The 18146-nt window shown below is 30.2% G+C and overlaps 1 protein-coding gene across 1 annotated transcript; it reads right to left on the reverse strand.

Moving 5' to 3' along the window:
• Positions 1-8895: 8895 nt before the first annotated feature.
• LOC118648206 lies at positions 8896-14551 on the reverse strand. The gene has a single exon (XM_036294528.1). It carries the CDS (start codon positions 12576-12578, stop codon positions 12102-12104), a length of 477 nt encoding a protein of 158 aa, XP_036150421.1. The 5' UTR covers positions 12579-14551; the 3' UTR covers positions 8896-12101.
• Between the last annotated feature and the right edge of the window lie 3595 nt (positions 14552-18146).

Here is an 18146-nt window from a genome sequence, read left to right on the forward strand (position 1 = left end):
AACTAAATGGTTCAACAGAATGTCGGTAAAATAGAAGACTTTAGGATCCCCTTAAATGTAGAAAAATCTAATAGATATTTCGAAGATAAAAGAATTCGATGCAATGATGAAAAATGAACATTACATCCATGTAATCCATGTAAATCACGTGGATTCTACGTGGATGTCACGTAAATGTTTTATTAGGGCCACTAGCCATAGATTTTAGTATTGTTTTTAAGCGGATGTCCACTTGAATATTCACGTAGATTTCACAATGCCGATCTACGTAGCATTAATGTAAATATTACGTACTATTTTATTAAGGTATTATCTATTCAATTATCGTTGTAATTTATTTTTAAAAAGTAAAAAGTAAAAAGTTAAGTAGCGCGCGCGAAGAGTGCGTCTGTGGTGTCTAGTAATTTAGAAAACAAAAAAAATAGTTCCAATTAGTACATCTCCACAAAATTATTTGAATACATTTAGAACTACATAATAATTATCACAGAACTCATAAAACTACACGAAAAATGTTTTATGATGCACAGAACTCTTAAAAAATTAGTAGCGTTTTATCAAAATTTGCATTTGTATGTATACTTAAATCAATAAAAATTATTAAAAAATTATTATTGTTTGCGGACAAAATTTTTTGAAAAGCGCTTAAACACGATTAGGATTACACGAAAAATATTTTATACTACACAGAACTCTTAAAAAACGAACAGTGTCTCAGCAAGATTCACGTTCACATATATATTTCGGATCATAAAAATTATTAAAAAATTAATTAATGTTTACTGGCAAAATTTTTCAGAAGGCGCTTAAGAGGATGCTAAACTGCTCGTCAAACTTGATCGAGGTCGATAATCTAATCATTTGGGCACGTCATTAACCAAATTTTGTATGTATTTCTTTTATAGATTTTAGAAATCCTTTTTCAGAATTAATTGTGGAAGATTTTTAATTCTGTAAATGCAATAAAAAGTTGTACATTGAAACAAATTGTACAATTTTGTCGATAAAACAGATAGGATCCCCTTAAACATGGAAAAAATTTTTTCTAAAGTTCCTAGGCTCATTCTAAAAGCACAGTATTGTTCTTTGCTGAAATGCCAAGTGCGCCTCATGCTTATTTTATAAGTACAAAGTCTAAAACTTTTATACGCAGCAAATGTTTTCACAAGTCGACTACAGAAGTCAATAACAAAACTATAATCTTCTAACTTTCTTTCGTTTTTTGTATGAAATTGATCGCAGCGCATTGCGTTATTATCTGTATTTTAATTTTGGAGAAGCATTTCCAATTCCATGTATTTATTACATGGATTTGGAAATCCTTTTCCAAAATTAAAGTACAGATAATAACGCGATGCGCTGTGATCAATTTCATACGAAAAACAAATCAAGAATAAAAAGATTTCAGTGTCCGAAAAATTAGTGATATATAGAAAATATAGTATAATGCACAGAACTCCTGTATCAGAGTGTCAACCAGCGTCTCACCAAATACGTCTTTTGAGGTGAAAATTATTAAAAAATTAAAGAAGCAGTGTTTTGCCAGAACATTCTCTAAAACTCATATAGAACTTTAAGTCTATTAAAGTACTGCAAGACATGTTATTAAAATTTTTGTTGGACAAAGTGATTTGTTATATGAACCTGGCAAATCTCTTTATATTAATGCGTTTTTTGCTTCAATATGTGTTTGATCTATGAGAAAACTCTAGTACTATTGAATATAAACTCACAACTCTTAGGGCCTAAACACAATGCCAGGCAACAGGCAATAAGAACAGAAATAATGAAGAGAGAAAGAGAGAAAGGATCTTCTTCTCTCTTTCTCTCTTTCTTTATTTCCTGTTTCTATTGCCTGTTTACCTGGCATTGTGTTTAGGCCTTTAGTAGTTTATAATTTTCTAAGAATTAATATGCCAGCTTCCCACACACCACTAATACGACACGAAGCGATATGACGTACCGCCAGCGCCGACCGCAGCGGCATTGCCTGAGTCACACTAGTCACGGTGACACAACATCTACAATTTTTTTTTAACTATGTCCCACTACATAAAAAATTTGAAAAAAATATATGTTAAGGTAGACAATTTGGGAATATTTCTGTGAAAATACTTCTAAAGAAAGTGGTACCTTTAAAATATAATAACTCTAAAATGGAACTCTAAAAAAATTCTTAAAAAATTCAAAAAATTTGGGGGGGGGGTGTTTTTTTCCAACAAAAAATTAAAAAAAAGTTTTTTAAATAGTCTTACTGGTCTACATAATATAAATATACGCGGATTAAAGAACACATGATATAAGGAAACATAAAGGTGGTCACTCACATCAGTTGTCAGTATATAAACATCGTTTAACAATCCCCGTATATTTTACATTGCATAAATGATAGAAGAAAAAGAGAAATTATCGAAATGTTCTTTATAAAGAAGAATCCCAATTCCATAAATTTAAAAAAAGATGCTGAGAATTTAGAAAGTGGTCTATTACATGGTAATAAAGGCTATGTAATTTTTATTTTTAGCATTCGGTAATGTATCTATGTACGGAAATATTCAGATTCTTGTTTGCGCTTATACACGCTTAACGACAAGTATAATCTTGTTTTGACTTCTTGTTTTAAATGAATTTGACTTGTCTTTATTATAATATTCATCGTTTGACCATTGATTGACATTGAGACACGTAAAATCGTAACGATTACTTTTATAGCGTACTTTTTATATTTTTATAATATTTTTATTATTTGTGAACCGTTGTAATTTTAGAATTGTTTGTAAATTTGCTGCCACAAGACTTTTTAACGATTGTAGTATCGCAATTAATTAATTTGTAATCAGTTGAGAAGGATCAAATCCCATGGTCAAAATGTCGGTAATCATTTAATAATTTAATAAATAAATTTAGCCAGTCAGTCGACTATATAGTGGTTTTTTTTTGGATTTAATTACTGGTGACGATAAGCGATTCTTGCTGATTATACATAATACATATTTTTTAAAATCAAAATTGGGTTAAGCCGTTTTCGAGAAAAATCAACTTTTCCGATTTCTTTTCCCCTTCATAACTCCTACAAAAATGCATTTTTAAAATAAAATTTATAGAAATGTTATATCACACTGATATCAACTTATGACATCAATTTCAGTTTGATACGTGCAGGGACAGATTTTACATACTTATTCTGCTAAGCTCTTTTTTAATAATTTTTGACAATTCTTTTATTTACAGCCCTTGAAAGTGTCTTATTTGAATTAACTGTTTATGTAATATCTCAATTATTCTTAAAACTTTGCAGTAAAGTTAAACTTTGTGTCACAATAAAAGTGAAGATAACATAAACAAAAATAAGCTTTAAAACGATATAAATGAAGCTAAAAATTGTTAAACGTTTTAAACCTGCATGTTTCTTAGATTAAATTTCTTTAATTAACGGCAAAAGTTTTGCCCTGCATATTAAAATTATCACGAAAAAGGTGATTTTACAGCATGACAACGCTCGGCCTCAACGCTCGTTGCCAACCCGTTAAAACCTACTTGGAAACGCTCAAATGGGAAGTCCTACCCACCCGCTATATTCCTCAGATATTGCGCCGTCCGATTATTACTTGTTCCGTTCGATGGCACATGGTCTGGCTGATCAGCAGTTCCGCTCATATGAAAACATTTCAAAATGGCTTGATTCGTGAATAGCCTCAAAAGACTAACACTTCTACCGTCACGGTATTTGAGCTCTGCCAGAAAGATGAGAAAAAGTTGTCGCTAGCGATGGGCAATACTTTGAATAATTCATTTGTAACTATTTTTTCACAATAAAATTGCATTTTCATAAAAAAAAAACAGTGAGAACTTAGTTGCGCACCTAATAAATGTCAAATGTACCTTGAAAGAGTATTGAAAATGATTGAAACTAAAAAGTGCTTTATAACAAACATTGACTAATACGTATTGTCATATTAGCGTCACTCAAAATGGCAGCCTGCTAAACAAATAATTCCATAAATAATTATTATAATTTGTAACTTAATAACGGAGATAATACGAGTAATCATAGTGTCTACAGTGGCCATAATACCATCTTCTCCTTATTATTTTCAAGATTCATTCATCTTCTCTTCTATATATAATTTTAATTACAAGAAATATATTCTTATTATAAAATCAATTTATTATTTCAATATAAAAATGTCAATAAAAGAAAAATTGAATATTTTGTATACATGTATAATTTATTATAAAATAATTTATGGTAAGAATATGTTTGTAAAATTATTAAAGTCATTAGACATTAATGTCGTCTCATAAGCGAAGAAATATATAGATGTGACATTACGTGTTAAAATAAAAACACAAATTGTAGGCATTTTTTTTCTAATTGTAACAATTTATCTTTTTTAAAGTAAAATTCTTTTATTTTTCATGTAAGATATTGTGTACCCATTTTTGTTTTCGCTTTTTTACATTTTGTGCATTTTCATCTAAAAGCAATGCAATTCTTGCGAGTTTTTTCATCATTGAAATCTATTTCTTGTCAAAATCACTAAACAAATTCATTACAAATACCAAGAAATAAATAATATAACGGCTACGATTCGGATAGCATACGGATGGCACACAGATATGCAAGAACAAGTGTTTTTAACATAAATATGACACGGATACGAAACAGTTATGTTTGAATCAATCTTTAAATAACTATGTATATTTTATTGCTTGGTTTTAAACAAATAACTTTTTAATGAGTAATTAAATTGTTTTGTAGTAACTTGTTTGTAAATTTGATGAAAAAATATATGAATTTAAATTAAATTTAAATGTTTAAAGAATCAAGTGCAAACAAATATTAAATAATTTTTAAACAAATAAGAAAAATGTGCTCAAATGCTTTATTCAAACATAATATTCAAATATTTAAAAAAATTTGGAAAATTATACTTTTAGTAATGGTTAAGATTGTAATTCACATCTTTTTAACTTTATAGGCTAAAAGTAGATAATGACAACATTTTTATCTCTTCATTAGTATCAACATTAAAGCATATCGTATATCAATAAAACATTTTTAAGAAATTAATATCTTATAACTATTTATTTTATCAATTAATCTCGACTTTTCGTATTTACTTACGGTGCATTCAAACTTTTGGTATTATATATGTATATTTTTAACATACAGAATGATAAAGTGTATTTTAAAATATAGAATATTTTCTACACACGGACCATATTGTCCACACACGTGCAGTTTCAGAGAATTACTTTCCGCCAACTCAAACATGTTCCCGCTCAACTGTCAAAATATGAAGGATAATTTTATCTAGTTGTGGACTTTATTAGAATTCCCGAAATAATTTTCAAGGATGTGAGTACAAAAATACAAATATAATTATGTTATTTAGTATTTAACAAAAACTATAGACAGTGTATTTATGTATTATGTACGAGAAATTTTAAAAAATTCTTTGGCTTTAAAAGTCATGAATCAGTTTTTATTCATATATAATTTGTAATACAGTTATTGGCGCCACAACCTTAAAAATAATAAATAAAATTTAAGCAATAGAAATAATTTTACATTTAAAAACAATTTTTATAATTTCGATAAATTAAAGTTTTAATAACATTTTGAGTAATATAGAAAAAAATGTAAAAAAAATTTGTATTATAATGATTTCAATGTAAGTGATGTTGCCACATTTCTACTAATGCTATATGTAAAGACAATTGTATAATTCATGAATATTTCATACTTTCATATAAAAATGATACAATAAAACTTTTTCTTTTAATTTTAAAATATTCTTTGTACTCTATTTTTTCTTATAAATACAGTTTTTCATCATTTTTATACTTTTTTGCAATAGTTACTTAAACTCTCCTTCCCAGACAATTAATGCTATTTAGAAAGTTATATAAAAAAATATAATTAACAAATTTGAAAAAATTCAGAAAGCTTATTAATTAAATTTCTAAATTGTAATTAAGTTTTCACATTGTGTAAAAGGACTAGAGAACTTCTTAATAAAATTGCTTTTATTAAATAGGACTAGTTTGCGATTAGTTTAAGGGAAGAAGAAAAAACAAACATTATATAAATTTCAGAAACAGGTGTCTACATCTGTAATTATCAAAATGTCGATACCTAAAGATTCAATATACATATACAGCAAATAACATTCAGTAAGAGACACGTGGAAATAAATAAAGAATTTTACAGTTAACAATTTATACTTATATTATATACATAACAAATAATATTACATTATAAAAATTTAATCGATGTGTACGTGAGAAAAGCTATAGAATTTTACTTTAAATTGTCTTCTACAGCATTTCGCAATAATACGAAAGTAAGATTTGCAGATATAAATCTGCAAACAAACTCGACATACATGCTTATACCAATTTTATTAGGCCAATTCAATTAACTTTACAACACATGTTCACAAGGAATGAATTTACAAGTAAGAGAGCATTTAGTAGATTCTTATTTGGAAACTAATATTGTTGTAGTTTGTACAATTTACAACGATCGTTTACAAGCAATGCGTCCTAAAACGCTTTGATACATTCGTGAAATCAAATTATCCAAAATGGTCACTTCTACTCAATTTTTTAACTCATTTTAAACGCATGTTATACATTACACGAAAATAGGATTATTGTTTTAATCAATCAATCAATAAAACACATTAATATATGTGTAATTATATTTTTAAATTAAAAATTAACATTTTAATTAAATATGCATAAAAGGTTAAACCTAAAAAATGTTAATTAATTTGCCATTGATTATTTTGAAGTCCTATTGTCTTAATATTTTTCTGTCATTTATCGCTGATTATTCAACAAATAGTGTAGTGGCCTTACTTTGAACAGTCGATTCAGTTATTAAAACGGCTTATATACAATATTCAATGATAAATATTATATCATAATATTTGTACTTGGCAAGAAATATTTGGTACTTTATTTCCTTTCTTCAAAAACAATAGAAAATTAGATAAGATTTTAATTCGATACTTTAACGCTTTTAGAAATAAAATTTTGTTGCATATTATTTAATTCATAATGTCAATAAACTTACTTATTGGATATCGGAAATGTGAGAATACACAAAATTAAGAAATAACTCACTAATATCATGTATTCGTTTTCGATAAATTCGAGCTATATAAGGAAATCTCTTTTTAATGATCAATGAGTGCGTACCTGACGAGAATGCGTTCCGGGAAGATTTACGAGTAGATAGTAGTATGTTATTTGATTTATATATCGAATTACCATGCAATATATGATCGCGATATTTCTGACATGTTTACTCCTTCGATGCACCAAATTTATTAGATTTTATGCAACATTGGATGCCAACATCCAACAATCGTACAAAATTGCACAAAACCTGTTTGGCAAATATAAATAGTAAGTCAGTACATTAATTATACAGATTCTTTTAGAGATCTTTCTATTTCCTACGTTCATTGGACACATATTAGGACGTTGTTAAATTAATCATAAAATAAACCCCAATAAAACAGTTACGTGATATCCACGTGGAATCCATGTGATTTATATAGATTACGTGAATGCAGGTTTTTCCTCAAGTTATCCACGTGAATGCAATGTTCTTTTTTCATCACTGCAACGAATCCTTCGAAGTATCTATTAGATTTTTTGTGGATATATTTATTAAGAAATATTTATAAGGAATTTACATAGATGTTTCGAGAAACGCTGTGCGCTCGTCCGCCAGTTAGTGCACAGGCCATCGCAGGCGGCGTAAATCTCTCGGAGGTAAGGTGCACCCGACGCGCTACAGAAAGACCACCCGCAACACGATTAAGACAAGCAATAATTAGCTTCTGTCCGATGTGGAAGAAGACCGCCACATAATACTTTTATGATCTACTCGTTTTAATTGGATGAATTTGCTACAAGAAAAGTGAAATTTTTACTCCAGTTAAATGAAGAGATCACTTAACAAGCGAACAATTAATTCTTATAAGAAGTGAGATATCACTTTATTTTAAGTGGCTGTATTTTTACTATCACTTAGAGTGAAATCCCATTCTTTTGGAATGACGTGTCACTCCAAAAAATTAAGATAGTATGTGTACACGAGGATATTTCTAAAATTCATAACATTTTTACGTGGTTTCTACGTCGAATCTATGATCGCGTTCACGTAGATTCTAGTACCGTTTTTGAGCGGATGTTTACTCGAATATTCACGTGGATTTTACGATGCCGATCCACGTAGCATCAACGTGGATATCATGAACTGTTTTATTGGAGAATCTACAAGCGTCACTTATCTTATCAGTCTTCCCCAATCCTAAATAAGAGACATATACATTTAACCGAATCAAAACAAACGTTTAACTTTGCAAATCTTTTTGTGGCAAAAAAAGAGGAAAATTTGTATTACACTCTATAGACTATATTTTTTCTAATTGTGCAACATTTAAATTATAAAAAAATAATATAAAATAGTAAGAATTCAAATATATTTAAATTACATTTTCAAAAACATGTGATCATTATATTTTAAAGATAATTTGATCGATTAACTTGCAATATTACATATTTTTTCTAAACTAAGATTAACGGAAATTTTTTATAATAATTAGTTTCTTGTCGTAACCAAAAACAAACAAATTTATAATAAAAGGTCGCTACGTTGACTTTAGTTAATTGGATTTTTGTTCAAACTCAATATTTCAGAAAACAATTAAACAGATCTATGTTTTAACTTTATAAAATATATTATTAACAAATATATATATATGTTAATAACATATGCTATTGACAAATATATATTTGTTAATAACATTTAAAAGTTAAAAAGAGATAAATATGAACAATGGAATAAACACGATTTTCTGCTATTTTCCGTTTTTTTTTCTAGAAAAAAATTTATAAAGTTATATCACTTCTTGTTCTGTCTCTCTAAACTCATAGGCTAGTATTCATAATGTGTCTTTATATTTAAAAACAAACTAAGTCGTCTTAGGCCAGTATTCATAGTCGGGTCTTATATTTGAGATCGTCTTAAGTACCGTCTTAAAATGCCATCAGCCAATCACAGAGCCATATTAGCATCTTAAGACATTAAATACAATCTCATTTTAAATACAATCTCAGGCTGCGTTCCGAAATTCACTGCCAGTAATGAAACTCTATAGTTCGTGTTACATGTACTATACATTTTCAGTACTGGCAGTAAATTTCGGAACGCAGCCTTAACCCATTAAGGCCCAAGTGGACAGTTTTCTGTAACCTTTTTCAGCTGTAACCTTTTCAGATATTTTATACTATGAATCTAATCCTCAAAAAATTTTACACCAACTTTTTCTTATGTAAAATTTTCTGAACTTTTAATATCCGTAGTCAGAATTTTTTTTAATGCGATTTGGACAAATTATGTTAATTTATTTGCAAAAAAAAATTGATTTTTCACTAAATTTTTTTTTTCAATTAATATTTACACATGGAAAACGGATGGACATATCTCTTAAGATGCAATTTCATGCGAGCGAAGAAAAGCTGGCGTTTACCCCCACTCCATCGCAACGAAATTTTAGCATTGAAATACTAAAAACTATCGCCTCCTACTTTTTCATGGAGCGTTTCTTCGTTGGCTTAAATTTGAAACAGTTTCGAAAATATGAAGGAATACGTAAGAGCTACAGTTGGAGCAGAGATTAGAAGACGACGTGCAGCTGCCGTAATTGCAACTATGCATTTAATACAACAAAAAAAAGTATAAAATATAAATAAAAAAATATGATGAAAATATAAATATGATAAAAATATGAATTTTTATCTATTTGCCAGTAATTGTAACCCTCTACACATAAATGGAAAGACATTTCTTGTTCATTACAAATTGTTTTGCACACACCGCAGGTGTACGACATTTATAAAGTTTCTTACAAGAAATACAAAAGAACACTATTAAATAAATCATTCTAAATATAAATAAGAAATCAATCTAACCTATACATATATTTTGTTATCATGTATATACTATGACATATGTCAATTTTGTTTCAATATTTTTATATTCTATTAAAAATTAACATTTTTCCATTTTTATTTTATTCAAAATATATTTTATTATTTTACCCGTTCCATCATGACGTTAATTTTATATCGCTTATATGTTTGGCGTGCTTAGCTGATAGTTGGATTAAGGCTGCGGTCTACTTGACGCTACAAATGCTTTGAAGCGTTTGATTGACCAATCGAAACAAAGATTTTTACAAATTGACCAATCATCAAAGAATGCTTCGAAACCTTTGTAGCGTCAAGTGGACCGTAGCCTACGTCGAACTTTCAACGCGCAACGTGTTGTTGCTGATACAGTCATATTGTCGAAAATCGAAGAAGAGATGGTAAACGCCAGCTTTTCTTCGCTTGCATGAAATTGCACCTTTAGAAGTGAAAATCTTGCGGCCATAGACCATGGACTTTCAAATGGACGTGTATATTTTAATTCAAGATGGCAACATTCAATATGGCGGTTAGAAGAGGGAAAAACTATGAAATCTTTGATCTCCATAATGTAAATATTTCTTTCAATCGCTTCATCATCCAAATTGTTTTTTAGAAGTTTTTTGGGTCACTGATTGTGATTCCGTTATCAGACATGTCAAATTCAAGATGGCAAATCTAATATGGCGGTTGAAAATGTTTGAAGTCAATCAAATTTACTGAAAATTATTATGTGGGGAGTCGCTAATTATGAATTTGACATCAAAATATTCGAACCCAAGATAGCATCAAAATATTCAAACCCAAAAACCCCCATAAAATAAATTTCAACAAATTATTTGAAAAAAGTTACAGAAAACTGTCCGCTTAGGTCTTAATAGGTTAAGACATCATGAATCAATCACAGAGGCGTATTAACATTTTGAGATTGTATTTAAGACGATCTTGAAAAAGATTGGTCTTAAGAATGGTCTAGTCAAAATAATTTAATTACTAATATTCTAGAGTAATTGCGATAATTACTTTAAAAAAGAAATTATTATTTTAATTTGAATGAATTTAGCTAAAAGTGAATTCAGATTTTTAAAGAAGTTTACGTAACGCGGCCCTATGCAGTATCAGTTCTATCTCACTAGCTCTAGTTCAGAGTAAAGCAAGAAGTCGCGCAACAATCCACTTTACAGTAGTAGTACGTATTATTATATTAAAACAACCCAGCTAACAGTACGCTGCCATCAGATGGGGGAAGTAATATTTTTTATAAATAATAAAACACAAAATAAACTAAAAATACAACATTATCAAGTTCTTCATATGTTCTTTTAATAAAATAATTTTTTAAAGCGCTTAAAAAAGGATTTCAAAGTAAAAGTAAATAAAATGTATTTTGAGAATATTGTATAGGAATTTTATTCTGCAAATAGTGAATCAGTCTTTTCCGTTCCAGAGTAAAACAACCGCACTTTAAGCGCCCTCTCACTGACTTCTGCATAACATGAAATGTATAATGCATAAGAGAATTAACCAATCAGAGGTCTTTATTTCTATCCTGGGAAGGAAAATAGATGACTGATTGATTAATTTTCTTACGCGTCAGGCACTATGCGTTATGCAAAAATCTGTGCGGGGGCCCTAAAGCTGTACAATAAATTATGAATTACTTTATGTTGACTTTATAATAACTTTAACTAATAAAATTTCTCGTTCAAAAACGTAGAATTAAATTTGTTATAATAAATTATGTTTAATGTTAAACCACTGATCTACTAAAAAAGGATATTCTTTCACTCAAATGGAATTCAGTTTAACTTTTAAATCATGATTTTTTTTACTTAAAATGCGAATCACACTTAAAGCGCAGGCTTAAATTTTATTCTTTTTTATACTTGTGTTTTATTTATTTCAACAATATTTCATTCTATGAAATTTTTTCGTGTACATATCCCTTAAATAATTTCGTTTTCGGATACATCAAGCGCCGTCATTATTATCTCTATATCGTTAAGTAATAAGATTTTGCATTGTCATTACAATAAATGCAAAAACCAACAAAAAAATCAGTCTTCTCGAATATTTCAAATCGCAAAAACACTCGCAAATATGTTCTACACGGGTCGTTGTTCGTTGCTATCGCGAATGTTCCACATCGTCATTGACAGCTCTTCGCGGGGATTCCCAGTCTCGTCGAACACGCGATCTTCGGGCACGGTCGAACCCCTGGGAAACCTGAGAGTCTTCAAACCGGGCAACCACTTTAGGAACCTCCACCATTTCTTTTCGGAACTGTCGATGCTGGATGCGTTTTGTACATTCTTGTACCTTGTTCTCTTGGTCCACGAAGTTTCCTGATTTTTGCGAAGCGATCGATTCTTGCGATGTCCGCTGATTAGCGACCGAGAGTTTTTTTTCGTCGGCGAGACGTCGTTGTTATTCTTCGTTTCTTTAGTGTGTCCACTTTGCACCGAGTTTGTTCGAGCTTGTTCGTTTGTTATATCCTGAACGTTGGTGGACGCCGGTAGATTTTCTGGATTATTTATGGGCTGTCTTTGGCTCTCTTCCACGGAATTTCCTGAACCTTCCATGCTGTCGACAATTATGCCGGATCCTCCATCGGTCCCCGCTATCCTTGAGCCGTAAGCACCGATGGTGCGTTGTTGGGAACGCGACAGGCTGGAATAGGATCGTTGCTCATTACGTGCTGGCAATCCAGGGAGTCTGAAGCTCTTCGATAATGTTTCCTGAAACGGACCAGACCGGATTCATTTATGATAGGCAAAATATATGTTGTTGTTGTACTTTCTTTGCTATTAAAACTGTTTAGGTTGTATACCCTACTAGAACCGCCGAAAGTGTCAACATATCTCTTATCATCGGTTTTTATTAATACAGCATTATTTTAATATTATTTGCATTATTTAAAATTGTACATAGTAAAAAATTTTGTGTTTTCTTGTTAAAAAATATCCTAATTAAAATTTTTATTTCAAAATTTAACAGATTTGCTTGTTACTTTAATATGTTGCTGCTGTGTTAAATAAAGTGTTAAATTATTAGAACAACTAAAAAAAAGTGTAAAAGTAACACAACGTACAAGTACTTTTAATTTTACACAATAAATATGTTCCTTATTATTAGCGTTAGGATTTATCTGTTAAAATTGACAGAAAAAAAATGTTGAGTTCACTCTATAATTAGGTTTTAACAAGAACCATTTTATTTCTAGGGGCTTCACTATCTACCCCAAGATGGCGCATTTCTCGTGAAAAAGATTCACCCATTGAGTGAATAAAAGCGGCTTGCCAAGAACAGAAAACCAAGTACGATTGCATTCTTATATATTATAATATTGGACTAATTAGTCTAATAATATACACACCAAATTTTTAGCGATGATCCACGAACAATCTATATATGCAATTTAAAAAATTTTTTTCAGTATTTCTAAATTAATTATTATTTAACATATATAATATATTAAATTAATGTATATAACGTGTAAAATAATATTATTATCATATTACATAACATACAATATGTTATTGTAACACGTTATATATGTTACATTAACATTATTATAGTTAAAGTAACATGTTACATGTGTTACTTCCCACACAGAAATTGATCATCTCGATATTATCCCATTTTTGTCCTGGCAAGATAAAACGTCTTGTGGTTGTCCATAAAGCTATCAGTAAAACCTCATCCTATTCAAGATCAATGCAGGATGGTTTAACGATATTCCGTTGTAACAACGCGTAGACGAGCAAAACGCACTCTCTAGAAGACATCCATAGGAGCTTTCAGTAAGATCTCGTTTTATTCAAGATCAATGCAGGACGATTTAAAGATATCTTGTCGTAACAGCATATAGATGACCAAAGCACACTTCCTAGAGAACATCCATAGGAGCTCTCAATAAGATCTCGTCTTACTCAAAATCAATGTAGGACAGTTTAAAGATATCCCGTCGTAACAGCGCACGATTTAGAGAAAATCCATAGGAGCTCTCAATAAGACATTATCCTATTCAAGATCAATGCAGGACGATTTAAAGATATTTGATCGTAACAGCGCATAGACGACCAAAGCGCACTTTCTAGAGGACATTCATAGGAGCCCTCAATAAGATCTCGTCCTACTCAAGATCAATGCGGAACAGTTTAAAGATATCCCGTCGTAACAGCGAATAGACGAACAAAGCGTACGCTTTAGAAAATATCCATAAGAGCTTTCAATAAGACTTCATCTTAGTCAAGATCAATGCAGGACGATTCAAAGAAAGTGAAAATTACGACAATATTACACTTATTAAATATAAAGGTAAAAGAGTTTATATCTTGTCTGTATTGAAACATAATAATTTCTATGTAAATTTTTACTTCCAATGTGTGTACACCATGTAGATCTTGGGACAACTTAAACTGAGAATATGTTATATCACATTTTTTAATTGACAAGCAATTTAATAATTTTAATGCTCATAAGTATCTTAAAACACTAATAAAATTATTGCAAAAAATACTTTAGATTTAAACCTAAAAAATAACACCTCAAAATTTAAACCTAAATTTTTCTGTATTCTAAGTAAAAAAAATAAGTATAAAAAATATATGCAGTCAAGAAAAAATATAAATTTTATATAATTATTCTTCAATATTCATTTTAATAAAATTTTCTTTTGAGGTTTTTTTGTTACTAGAAATAAAATTTCAATGTGCGTGTGCGTGTACGTGTGCGTGTGCGTGCGTGCGTGTGTGGATGATTAATACACAATTTACACTAAAAATGTTAACAAATTAATATTACTATATTATTACGGTTATTTGAGAATGTATATTAACCCTTTCGTGTTTCCGGTTTTCCCAGAAAAAAAGCGTTTTATATGAAGATAGTTCTATACATTTTTAGTGTTAGTTCTATGGTGCTAATTTTAAAAAATTTATCAAAATTAACATTTAAAATGGAAAATTCAAGATGATGGAATTAAATTAAAAATGGCGAATTAAAAATAGCGGTCATGAAATCACGGAAAATGATCTTAAGAGGATGCTAAAGCCGTGTGTTTTACCGACATTCTGTATTTATCACTTAATTTCGAATTGAATTTACAGAATTGATAATCCTTTTACACTTTTAAAGTACGTACACAAATAAACCCGGGGACGATTAGATAAAGACCAAAAATGCAAAAAAATTTTTAAAGTTTATTTGTTTATAAAAATATTTGCTTCAAAATACAAGTTATGTAGCTTATACGTACAAATAAATGGTGTTCCCGGGTTCGGAATAGATTGAGGAATAAGATTATAATTGTCAAATTACGATTACAAGCCGTACAAAAAAGATATTTTAAAAATAGAAGCGCTTAAATGAATAAAATTTTTGATTACATAAATATGTTTTTTTACGGCTTGTAAACGTAATTTGACAAATATAGTCTTATTCTTCCTATTCCAAACTGCGAGACACCATTTATTTGTAAGTATAAGCTATATAACTTGTATTTTAAAGCAAATTTTTTCATGAACAAAGATAAATAATGACTCTGCATTATCGACCTCAATCAAGTTTGATGGGCAGTTTAGCATCCTCTTAAGGCGATACTGGACTGCCTCTTAAATTTGATCGGGATCGCTAATGTAGAGTCATTCGTGCACATCACTAATAAGCTTTCGTATATATTTCTTTTATAGATTTGGAAATTCTTATCTAGAATAAAGTACATTTATTAATATCTGTGAATTGGATTTTATATCAAAAACCAAAAAGATTTTTTTCATATTACTCTACTTATCGACTTCTTCCAAATCCGCACTTACACATACATACGAGATTTTCATAAATAGAAATCTATTATACTGAAGCGTGTAGAATCCAGATTATTCTAAAAGCACAGAATTGTTCTTTCTTGTAATGCAATAGGTAGGGCACGCTTATTTGTACATACAAACTCTAAAACTTTTATACGCAGCAAATGTTTTCACGAGTCGACCGCAGGAATCAATTACAAAACTGTAATTTTTTAATTTTTGTTCGTTTTTCATATAAACTTGTGTGTACCACTCTCCGTTATTGTCTATATTTTAATTCTGGAGAAAAATTTTTAATTCTGTGTAATCAACAAAAAGATTTTTGAGTAAAACAATAATCGCGTTTAATAGATAAAACAAACCTATCTCTAGCGTCTCCTTAAGTTGCAACATTTATAGGTTTATAAAACAATTTAGAATAAAATAATATCGCATCGTATGCACATGCACAGATACACGCACACACATCAAGAGACACGGTAGTGGCTCGCGCCAAGTGAAAGCGCAGCGCGAGCCCGACCGTGTTCTTTACGCGAGTACACGACTTGCGAGCACTCGAGATTATCGAATCTCAGAAACGGCTCAACGGATCGAGTTTTAACTAGGCTTAATCGAAAGATTGGGGTCGATTTATATAAGAAAACTATTTTTATTTTTCCTTTACGTATCCTATGAGAGGAGATATCACGACGCAAAGTCTAAATGTCAAAATTTTCATGTAAGAAACGTCGTCATCGTCAATCGTCATCGACCTCTCAGATCAGAAAACGTCACTTTCACACTTTTGATACGAGAGGCGCTTGTGTGCTGATGAATAAACATCAGGTTATTTAGGAATCTATCATACCGACGAAATATAGTGGCATGAGCAGCGGTCATATTCGCATGCTTCTTGAACAATGTTTCGTTTTACGTATAATTATTTATTAATGTCTAATTAATCATGTGCGTAATAAAACGAATTCGCATCGTTACTACGGTTGCATCGTGTGTAATAATGGGTTATGTGAGTCGCCAGGAGTTCGCGCGAAGTGACGTGCAGTGTGAGGTTATGTTGTTATTAATAATGACAGTTCGTGAAGTATTATGCATGCAAGATCTACGGCCGGTATTCATAGTCGGTTTATTTAAGATCATTCTTAAGACATTACTTGAGACGATCTTTAAATAAGATTCGACTATGTGATATGATATTAGCCGTAATGTCAGCAGGAGTAATAGAGTAGGAGTAAGATAAGAAGTAAGAAAATATGAAATGATCAATTGTTATACTCTTATTCCTCATCCTCACTTCATTACTCCTGCTGACACTATAGATCTTGCGTTATGCCTGGTCTCTTCTCTCAAAACTTTTACCTCTTAATATATTGTTTTTTTAAAAGACACATCAGTTACTATTAGACATAACGGTATAAGGCCTGGTCTACGATAGCTGGAATAAGCATGGAATAAGAAGTAAGATTAGGCATAAAAGGATTAATCCAGCGTAAGAAAGCTGGCATAAGGGCGTAAGCGAAATAAATTATTTTCATTTGGTCTTACTCCTACTCCTGCTTTTCTTAACGCTTGGTCAATTACAGCGCAGAAGGAAATTACCTTACTCTTACTTCTTACTTCATGTTTACTCTAGCTATTATAGACCAGGTCTTATACCATTATGTCTAACAGTGACTGATGTCTATTTTGAGAGAGGTAAAAGTTTTGAGAGTTATGATACTAATTTGCTGTTGTTTGAGGTACTGGTGATCATCGAATATATATAGAACTTTGAGAGAAGGAAGGGGGCAGAAAGAGAGAGAAAAAGAGACAGCGAGAGCAGTCAGTGGATAGAACGGGAACTGGAATGTAGCTATCAATTGTCATTTCATGTGTGATGTTTTAATCTGCGATGGATATGATAACTTGCATATTACATCGTGGATATTACATGGTGGAAAGAAATGCAGCTGTGCCTAATTTGAATCAGATAAGTTACACATTTTTATTCTTTTATGGAATAAAGTATTCTGAGATAAGAGTAATTCTTTGTGTTATGTTTTATTTCAGTTATATTAAAAAAAAAGAGAGGAAGAAACATTGAATCAGAAGAAGAATAGAAAAAGAAAAAAGAGTGCATGAGAAAAGAAAGAAAGAGATCGAGAGGCATGTTATGCCATTATAATTGATTGACATCAAAGATTTACTGTGAGGCAATGTATGCTGCTGTTGATTAAATTCAATGAATTATTATTGTGTGTTTTATACCTAAAGGATTATTTGAAGGTATTAGTCAGATAAGAGAATAGTTACAATTTAGGTAGGTAAAATACGTGAAATCTTGTCTAAAGCAATCACAACGAA

Source organism: Monomorium pharaonis, unplaced genomic scaffold (assembly GCF_013373865.1).
Source record: "Monomorium pharaonis isolate MP-MQ-018 unplaced genomic scaffold, ASM1337386v2 scaffold_286, whole genome shotgun sequence".
Taxonomy (NCBI): domain Eukaryota; kingdom Metazoa; phylum Arthropoda; class Insecta; order Hymenoptera; family Formicidae; genus Monomorium; species Monomorium pharaonis.